Genomic DNA, 10456 nt, shown 5'->3' with positions numbered 1-10456 from the left:
GTGTAACTTCTTGACTATGATTCGAATCTAAAGAAAGCAACCGAAAACCTGACAGTAGCACTGGGCTACTATCTCATGTACAATTTTCCTTTTCTCAGCTTTAATTAGGTTAATTAAGAATACAGACACTCTGCTGTTGAGATCATACCCATAATTGTATGCACTGCTACAAACGTACCACTTTAGTCAGTATCAGTAATGCCACCATGATAACTTTATTCCACTCTCAAACCAATCGTATCCTCACCCTTAATGCTGCACTTTTTAGTTGTTTGCATTCAAATATGCATGTAAACATCCAAAAGTTACCATAACAGTTTTTATTAAAAAAACCCTAATGTACATGGTTGTTTTTTTTTTCCCCAGTACAGCTATATTTTTCTTAAAAAGTACTGTATGTATCAAACATTTAAGGTTTATCCCATCACTGTCAATTGTCTTTGAAGAGCTGTCAAACATTTCCAACTTTATTTAACTTCAGTATAGCCTCAAAACAAAGCTTTTACCTTTCTAAATGTACAAGAAGAGGCTTAGTATTTTGTGGCATGAAGACAACATGCCACTAACAAGTAATCCTTGCATTTACAGCATTCTTTCAGGAATGATATAAACTGCAAATCCCAAGTGATAATTCATATCCTGCATAAAACTAACACAAGATACATTATTCAGATGAATAGACAGCATTTGGAAAGGTCAACATTCATATTTTTAACAGCTCTTTAAAGAGGTAATGGTGCAGATAAGTACAAGCTTTTTGCCTCAGTATAATACACATCTGAAATTAAAATAAAACATGGAAGACCAGTATCTTTACATTTTATTCTTCAGAAAAAGAAGAATCTTAAAGAAAGCATTTAGCAGTCCACTTGTGCTTAAAATATTCAATACATGAGAAAGCCAAAAGAAAAAAAAAATACACATTTTTGTACACCATGATCAAAAAAGATAACATTATAAATTTTCAGAAATTGCACTGTATTTAAAACACTCTCTAGAATCTGCTCCACTTCTACATATGGCTACTGAGGCTGCTGGACACAGTTCCTTTTCCACTTTTAATTGCCAACCTGTGGAGGCCCTTCTGGGATGAGTGATGTGAAGAAGGTTGTGATAAAGGACCAAGCAGAGGCCATGAATCCAGGCTGCTGCTCTGTATTGGCATCTTCACCTGCATCTTCTCCGCTGTCTTCATCAATCCCATCATCCATAAGTCGCTCCTTTAAAAACAGAAATTGAAGCAATTCAACTGCTGCTTTTCCGAGCTCTGACATAAGGTAACCAGCAGTATCTTCCTACATTAAGTACTCCTCTCAGAACAATCTCCTGAAGAATAATTAGCATGAAGAAAGTCTGTGATTGAATTAGAGTCAAATCAGTAATTGTTGGACTGGAAAAATACAGCATTTAAACAGCAGGCACAATACTGAAGACATCACTGAAAGCTTTCTGGTTAAACTGACTACATTTCATAAATTCTGCCTTTCTGTCCAGGCATTACAGCACACTTTACAATATAATACACAGTAATCTCAAGAGACACATCTGCTCTTACTCACCATCTCTTCAAGATCAGGATTATTTGCCTGTTGCCCATCACGATTCACTTCCACATTATTGGCTGCCTGTTGCTGGCCTCCTTCTTGCCTAAAGGGGAACCATCCAGCTTGGTGTCTACGTAAGAAAATGCAACAGCTCAAAACCTCTCTTCAGAAAGGAAGAAAAAGATTTTTCTGCTACACCTAACTACTGCAGTACACTCTTCAAGTACTTCCAAATGAATGACGCTACATGTATTTTCTGCAAGTCTCACTTCTAGATCAAATGGCTATTCTTTGATGTTTGGGTTAAGAAGGGTCTTGGTAAGAGCTGTTCTTTAAGTTTCAGAAGTGCTGTTCACAGCCCCCTGTTCCAGACAATGAGCAACTTACCATGATTAGGTGAATAAATATGTAGAATACTTTTTTTTGGGTCTCCTCCCCATTTTTAAGTACTTAAGTTACATTAATTTTCAAAAGCAGCCTTAATGTTCATAGTTTAAAGTTGATTTTCCATGGAAAAAACAATTTAAACTTCACCTAAGGCTTGAACCACATTAACACTGGAAATTAAAGAAGCCTCTCCTATGTTTTCAAGTGTCTATATTCTGATTTCAACTATCATATCTGCATGAGAAACAGACCAATCCTTGTGAGGACTGAGTCTACAATGTAAGGAAACACAATGAATGACATCAGTCCAAAATATCAAGCATTACTGCTGTTTTCCACTTCTATTTACATCACCAAGTTATTTTCATATAAAAAGGGAAGTGATTACAACAGGATGGGTATTTCTTAGTAAAACAAAAAGTGTGCTTAGGTTTTTATGATGCACTGTAAAAAAATTTAAGTCCCTGCAATTCTACCAGATCTCATATCCACAGTTACAGCAGCGCTACCTTAACTCTGCCCAACACAATTTACTGCACAAGTCACATACATTATTTTTGAAATATAAATGAGCTTAGCTCAGTCATTTCCCTTTGATAACCAAGCAATAAATTGGTTTTAAGTTGTTTTAAGTTTATGAAAATAAATTTAAGCAAATAAGTTGTTTTAAGTTTATGCAAGCTTATGCTTGACCTGTGTGAATCACAGAATGTCAGGGATTGGAAGGGACCTTGAAAGATCATCCAGTCCAATCCCCCTGCCGGAGCAGGAACCTAAATGAGATCACACAGGAAGGCGTCCAGGCGGGTCTTGAATGTCTCCAGAGAAGGAGACTCCACAACCTCCCTGGGCAGCCTGTTCCAGTGCTCCATCACCCTCACTGCAAAGAACCCCTCACCTTCTAAATTTCCATCCCAAAATTCTACATTTCTACAATACTAATATCACGAAAATTTAATTAGGTATAAGTGTGTGGTGTTTTGGGTGGATTCACCCTTTTGGCTTGCACCCTGTAGCCAAACACATCCTGGACAACACAACCAGGACAAAATGGGATCTGATTTTTTATAAAAATGTTTTGAGAATTATTTTTTTCATATCGGCTTCTCAACTTGTTTGAAGTTTTTGTTTTGTTTTGTTTTTTTTTTTTAACACACGACATACTGTGTAGGAACAGTGCCTAAACTTTTGCATGTGGATAATCTGTCAGTTTAAATGGATTACACGCTAGCACCATACACCACAGATCAGATCTGCAGCTGTACTCCACTGTTGTACTCACAAATAAACCAGCAGCATGGCTCCCATTACCATGACAAATCGACTGAAGGAAGAATAGAAGTATACAATGCTCAGAAGGATTGCTGCTCTTGAGAAGGTGTACATCCAGTCCAGCCAGTCCCGGTTGAAGTCCTCCTCATTCACTACCGGGCCACCCTGTGCATTCATCTGAATGTTTGGGTTGACAGGCCTGTTCTCCTGGACGGCTACATTTGGCACTGCTGCAGGCTCATTTGCAGGAGCACGTTCTGAATTTACAGCCTGGGTAACTGCTGATCTTGCTGGCTCAGTGCTGGAAGTCACTTGGGCTGAGACAGCAGCTTGGCTAAAAATGTAAACGTAAAACTGGTTTGTCAAAAAACACGCACCAAAACTTCTAAGCCTGTTCTCATCTTCTTTTCTACATGAATAAAAACAAAGTTTCAGGTGTAATACACATCAAAACAAACTGCATTTTCCCCTTATATCTTCACCTATTGATACATTAATTTAATTCCAATCCAAAATTAGATTTCATAAATTGCTGGACAAAACTTAGTGTAAAACAGCACAGTGACAAAATAAACACAGCCATTTTGATCCTGCAAACAGCATGTAAATTTTTAATTCCTTCCTTTCATTAGTGTAGCTCGGTAGTACCCAAGATAATGCAGACTTACTATTGCATGTAGTACTGACGCACATACATTTGTTGCCACCAGATCATCTGTAAGGGACTGAATGCAGGATACATAGAAAATCCAGCAGGAACACCTTGGCCTGGAAATTGGTTGCCTATATTGCTAGAAAAGAATTTAAACAAAAATATTCAGTTCTAAATTGCCATATTTATAAAATGCACTAATGTTAAAAGCTAATTAAAGTAGCATTTTTCCTTTCATTTGCCCCCGTACGAGAGTGCACTGAAATAACACTGAAACAACACGTAGTGAGATCATACAACCCATTCCAATAAAAGCACTGTATTTTCATACAACAGATTAATAAGCAAAGATATTTCTACAAAAAAAGGATTTATGTTTTTGTATTGAGAAGTCTCACTAGCTGCATCTCGGGGACAAAACCATAATGAAAGTTTTTCAAAAGTGTGTATAACTGCAGAAATTCTTCCATGCAATTCCTTTTAACTTCAGAGGTCACCCCTTAAAGGTGCTGCAGGATCTCTAAAGGGATAAACTTACTATCTTCTATAGCTTTCTTTTAAAAGCAATACCTGAAACACCACTATGATCAAAGACATGAAGAAATGCGCACAAGCACAGACAACAAAATTATCTTTCAGATTGTGAAAGATGGCAACTGAGAACACTGCAAATTACTTACTCCCACCTCCCCACTCCCACCCCGCCTCAGTATTTTGAGCATAAGTGATTTTCCTCCCTAGGGGCTTTTAACTCTGCTTCACATGCAAGAGATTTAAAGTTCCTACACATAAGTTTTAGGTTTGGTTTTGTCTGCTTTTAAACTTCTTAGCCTCTCTTACCTCCTAGAGCATAAAGCATGTTTTGGCAAGATTTCCAACTCTTTCGGGGGAGATTTGGATGTAGTGAACTGTAGTAAACCAGGACATCTTTCAGGACAGCATGAGAGTATAAAGTATGAAGAAAAGTTTATTCAGACTGCAGGTAGCAAAAGCTGAGACTGCTGTAATTGTACTGCAGACTAGACCTGTTCCCTAAGTAAGGCACTCCCTGCAAAGATATCACCAAGAGATTTCATTAGTCTACCAGGCATTGAGATATACAAGACATGCCCAGAAAGAAAGATGGGAGGAAGACATTAAAATCTTATTTATTTTTTTTCCCCCATGTTACACATGAATAAGTATTTCACAGTAATTCTGGACAAGAGCCTGCCATGCAACTCCATGACCTCTGCTAAAACTGTTTCATAAGTTTGTATTTAGTCATCACCTGTTTTGACAACAGTTTGGGGAAAATAAAAAGAAAAAAGCAAAAGCTACTTTCACATACAAACTGAGATCATCATAGGCAATACTCTAGGTTTCCTGCAAAAACTGCAGGAGTGAACTGGCAGTCCTGCTGATGCTACTTATTTCTGCATAATTAACATGCTGGAACAGCAAAGCTGTCAAGTTGCTATTGAAAAACATCAATCATACCTTTATATTTATGGCTGCAAGCTTTAAGAATGTGTTTTTCTATCCCCTGAACAGGCAAACGCTTTGAGAAATACGACTCCTCCAAATTTCATAAAACTCTGACCCTCAGAATATAGAGATGATTCAAATATCCCACACATTGTTAAGTACTACATTGTGACAAGTTACTGAGCAACGTCTCAACTTCAAGCAGGTGGAATCTGACATGGAGATGCCAACAGGCAGGACCTCTCACTGTTCAACCACACCTATTTCTCCAGCTCAGTCACCACCAATAAGCAGCGCTGCCCAACTTGCCTGAGAGACTTCTGCATGAATTCACTAATTCTTTTTCTTATCAGTTACAGATTTTAGGGGGGTTGTTCTTTACAACTGCTAAGCTGAGCTCAACAAAAGTTGAGAGGCCTGATGCTAATAGCTCTCCCTCACAGAAATATTATGAGATCTGAGCTTCTACTTTCTTCCAAACTCTTTCAAAAGTTGCTTTCTTGACGTCTTTATGCTTAATAGTAGATTAAGAAACCAGTCAACCAAGACAAGCCACAAAAGATTTCAGTTATGGCATATTCTTTCCTTCCCATTCAAACATTTTGGTGGTTTTGGTTGTTCCCCCCCCCCCCCCCTTTTTTTTTTTCCTCCTTTTTACCAACAGCTTTTCTAGGAGACGGAACTTTTTGAGAAGCAAGACTTAGCAAGATCTGGCTCCATTAATGAGAAAAAGCAGACCTCAATATTCAAGAACTGGCTTCTGGTTCAGAATGCCAATTAGCACAGCAGTTGTTTTTTGGTTTTTGGGGGGTTTTTTTTTTGCTCATCAGAAATCAGAAAGAGGCAGATGTTGTCAATTATACAGCCAAGGGATTAAGTTAGCTCACAAAATTCAGGAATAACTCTAAACACACTGATGTATTTAAGTGAGAAGAACCTCTCCAAAGGAAGAGGTTCTTCTCAAAAAAAGCTAGCTTGCTGTTAGAAGAAAAAGGAGAGTAGCATGTGCTTTCTCCTCATCTTTTTCCAAAAGGAGGAGAAAGAGGCAGGAAGCAAAGTATTTCAAAAGAATGGCAGCAACAGCACAAGAGTACAGAAGCAAACTGGATAGGCACATGCATTTCAAGACTGGAGAACAAAGCAGAGCAGACAGTAGAAGAACAGTTAAGTCAGGAAACAGCTTTTAAGGTTCAATTGGTAGAGGCAGCTTCAGAATATTATGAAAAGAAAGAGACATGCTACTCCTTAAATGTCTAGAAAGCTCAGAATTACTTCTTTGGGTTTATTGAAGACACATAAAATAAGCTAATTAGGATTCAATTTGAGGGTAAGGTCAGTAGTTAGCTACTGTCATGAAGATACTGCTCACCACTAGTGGAAAAATAAGACTTTTTATTCAGCCTTAAAAGCTCAATCTGTCATCTGCATGACTGACAATCACCGCATTTATTTAATGACCCTGACCCACAAAGACATCTCATTTAGTGTTTGTCTCATATAACCCTGAGACATCAACTGATATTTCAACATCCTCCACTATCTGCTACTTAAATAAAAAAATAGAGGAAGCAAAGGCTACCTATGAAGCAAGGTATTTATGAGCTAGAACATACGGCGTGCTGTCAGGGTGTCATTTTGTTCTTTGCTTTCAAAACACCACTGTGTACACAACACACAAACATTTCACTAGATGGGCTGCCCACATTTGACAAATAATCTCACTGCTTTGATGTTCCCTGTCTGTTTACTGCTTCCAAGTACTCTCCAATCTGAAATGAGCCCATCTGTTCTGTTTGTACCTGCCTAGCACAGTGGGGCCCTGATGCACGACTGTCTCCATAGGAGCAGACAACACTCTGCTTGCTCTTCATGGCAAAAGACTAACTTGGTAGATATACAAATGATTTGCCCAGTTCCAGAAAACATCATTTACAAAAGCTTGAAAGCAACAGAAAGTTTTAAACTGCTTTCTCTGGAATATTTTAACAATCTGAATTAGCTGTTTTCCTAAAGGGCATACAACTTAGATGCTGAAGCTTTGTGCCAGGAACTGAAAATCTATCAAAACCATCGTTTAATCACCTAACAGTCATGTTACTTATTTGTACAAATTACTTTATTAATGAATGTGTTGCAAAATTCTCTAGAAAACTGACCCTCATGCATATTTTCAAACATCTGGAGACATTTCCCCATCAGTAGAGCCTACAGTTCATCGTGCAGCTAGAATAAACGCGTTTGGTCAGGAAACAGTAAGAAAAATCCACAAGGCAACACAAATTTCAGCTACGAATCTTCATTGTTCCTAACAAGTCTCAGTCTGTGTATAAACAATTACATTTAAAGCTAGATTTTATTGCACCAAATGATGTTTAAGACAGCAGCTAAAACACAGAAGGTGTTTCTTATTGCTGGAATACAAGTAGCAGTGCCCTGAAGCGAAACCAGATGCATCCAAGAAGATTACTGAAAGCATTAAAAAGGGTTTTTCAAGGAAGCAGACTACAGCAGGCACTGGCACGGACTATTTGGAGTTGAGTAGAGCCAGCGCTGAGCAGTCCACAAGATCTACCTCACGTTCTGATAGCGTGCCATTACATTACTTTTACGAGTAAGGCCTAAGATTATTTAGGATTCATCTATTCTAGCATTTCTGTTCAGATCAGCAATGCACTTCCGAAGCAAATCTCCAGTCACTTCCTCTGACTACAGTGGTGTTTGCACCACAGAATGCTGTGGGATCACCATCTGGATTCCTTTGGGATGACATGAAATTGAGAGATGTAATTTAGGTGTGCTGCTAATGCCCCTCTGCCACAAACAGGCACCTATTCCACGTGACCAAACCAGAGGCAGTCCAAATAAGACAAAAAACCCCTGAAATATGTGCAGTGTTGACATCAAGTTCTCAGGACTTCTTTCAGTCTACAGATCCACTCTTCTCAATCCACATTACTTGCCAATACAGACACAGACTTTGTCTTTTTATTTAATTATTTTTAAGTTATTCTCTATTTCAAAGACAGTAATGTCTTTCAAACTGATGCCTCCCACTGTATTTTAATTTAATTATTTCAGCTAAAAGACTCAACAATGATTCTGTTTCCTCTTTGAAGTCCATAGCCTACTCAGTTCACCATGCCTACTGACAAAAAACCCACTCTCAGAGTATGTTTACATGGAAAGATAATTAGAAAACCATTAAAACTTCTCACAGATTACTAATTTACACAATACACAATAAATTGCTTTGGGAATTAATTGACACTATCCTGAACAGCAGTCTTGACGTCAACCTAGTGTCACCCTGCTTTGTCACAAAGGCAAGTATAACCACTTCTGCAAGGTTGCCTGTGGTCACAGTAAGTGCTCCATCCATTGCAAAGGCAATTTCTTCCCAGCAGACAGCACATTCCAGATAAAAAACAAAAAGGACGAAGAAATTCAGAATGAAAACTAGCAAGACTAGTAAAGTCTAGGTTAACTCAAGGAAGAAGAGAACATGTAGATTGAATTGAAACTAAATAAAAATTTTCAACAGTTCTTGACATCTGTTTTCTTTCCAGTAACAAACAATTGTAACTCTTAGAAGGTTCATAGGGTTTTTGTTTGTTTGTTTCAACATTCTCCAAAGAAAATCTCCAGAATCTACACAGTACTGGGAGAGTGCCTTGTCAGAGAGAAATCTTGCAAGCATTCCCTGAGGAAGCGACAGCTATAATCTGAGAATGCACTATACTTCCATTTTCCCTTGGAAGAAAATAAAAAAAAAAAAGTTTAAGAAGCTACAAAGGTCACATGAGTTAAAAATTTTTAAAGCTCCTTTTTAAGCACCCCCCCAAAAAAGGACAGAATTTTAAAAGCTATGTAATAACAGATCTGATCTAGAAATGAACACTGGTTACATTTAACTGGTATGTATGCAAACACTTTAAAATTCTGTTGTAGATACACAAGCACTTACATTTACTCAAAACACCTCCATATCATTTGTACAGTTGAATCCAATACGGAGAAGTGAAAAGTTACATCTCTTATGTGTCAAAAACTAAGAACCATCATATTCTGGTAAGAATTTAGTGCTGACAATTATAATAAAGAAACCAGAAAAAAAATTAGGAAAAGAAACCAGAAGCAGTAACTTTATCAATTACATTACTAACTCCATCCACCAGGTAAGTATTACAGTTGCACTTATCAACAGAAAGTTGAGGGCAGAAGGCATGAAGAAAAAAAAGAAGAAAAAAACCCAAACCTCAGCCTGAAGGGAATGACCAAGAACACGTACTCTGTGACTGACTCCTGGCTGAAAACATTAATGTGCATATGAAAAATGTTTCTAAAGTGTCTTTTGCTTCACAATGAACTATCCAAATCATTTTTCAGACTGTGAAAGAAACATGATTGTAACTGAACATTTAAAGTAATTTAAAGAGTATCAAAGAGCTGAGGATTGTTTCAATCTCACTTACCCGTGCATTAAATAAGGGACCTGGTGGCTTGGTATGGGATTGCTTTGTGCTTGTGGAAGATTACGATGCCTCACTCCATCTGCACTAGTGTTCAAAGATGAAGATGAAGCTTCTTGGTTTGTGGGTGAGGCAGCAGTTGATCCAGAACGGTCTAAATTCTTAAAGATAAATAAAATTGAGGTTGGGGACCTTTTTGCCCCAGTTACAAGATTTACTACTGTGCCTTAAAAAAACCTGTTTTAATGTTTTGACACAAGTTTTATTGAGAATATAAGCACCAGGCAAGTCTTCTGGGGTTTCATTGGTTCTGGCAAGCGTTTAGTAAAAACAGAAATTCAAAATTACACTCAGGTGCACATATAAAAAAAAGTGAAGTTTTCAGAAACTTGACTTTCAACACTTGACAGGTCCCAGAGAAAACCACAAGTCACTGGGAATCAAAGTTTCAAAAAGCTGAACCAAATTAAAGCTTAATCGAAAGAATATTTAGCAGCAACAAAAATACTAGTGGCTATCATTAACTACCACCTCAGGATACAACTTTGTATTTAGAGACAACAGTGCCTGCAGTGGCTTAAAATACTATCCCTGTCTTCAGCCTCCCTTCCACTCATCATCTTCTTCACTGTGCCAGCTGCTCACTGCTGGGAGCAGGCGGGGGG

At 37.9% G+C, this 10456-nt stretch overlaps 1 protein-coding gene across 1 annotated transcript; it reads right to left on the bottom strand.

Moving 5' to 3' along the window:
- Positions 1–434: 434 nt before the first annotated feature.
- Positions 435–9952, bottom strand: HERPUD2 (HERPUD family member 2; the record flags this gene model as incomplete). Its single annotated transcript, XM_010164667.2, has 5 exons — positions 435–1220; positions 1560–1674; positions 3214–3537; positions 3872–3994; positions 9795–9952. Coding segments are annotated over 5 exons (882 nt in total), but the record flags the coding sequence as incomplete, so codon positions are not given.
- Between the last annotated feature and the right edge of the window lie 504 nt (positions 9953–10456).

This window comes from Antrostomus carolinensis, unplaced genomic scaffold (assembly GCF_000700745.2).
Source record: "Antrostomus carolinensis isolate BGI_N321 unplaced genomic scaffold, ASM70074v2 scaffold33033, whole genome shotgun sequence".
Lineage (NCBI taxonomy): Eukaryota > Metazoa > Chordata > Aves > Caprimulgiformes > Caprimulgidae > Antrostomus > Antrostomus carolinensis.
The sequence above is the reverse complement of the archived record's forward strand: the minus strand, read 5'-3'. Positions and strand labels throughout refer to the sequence as shown.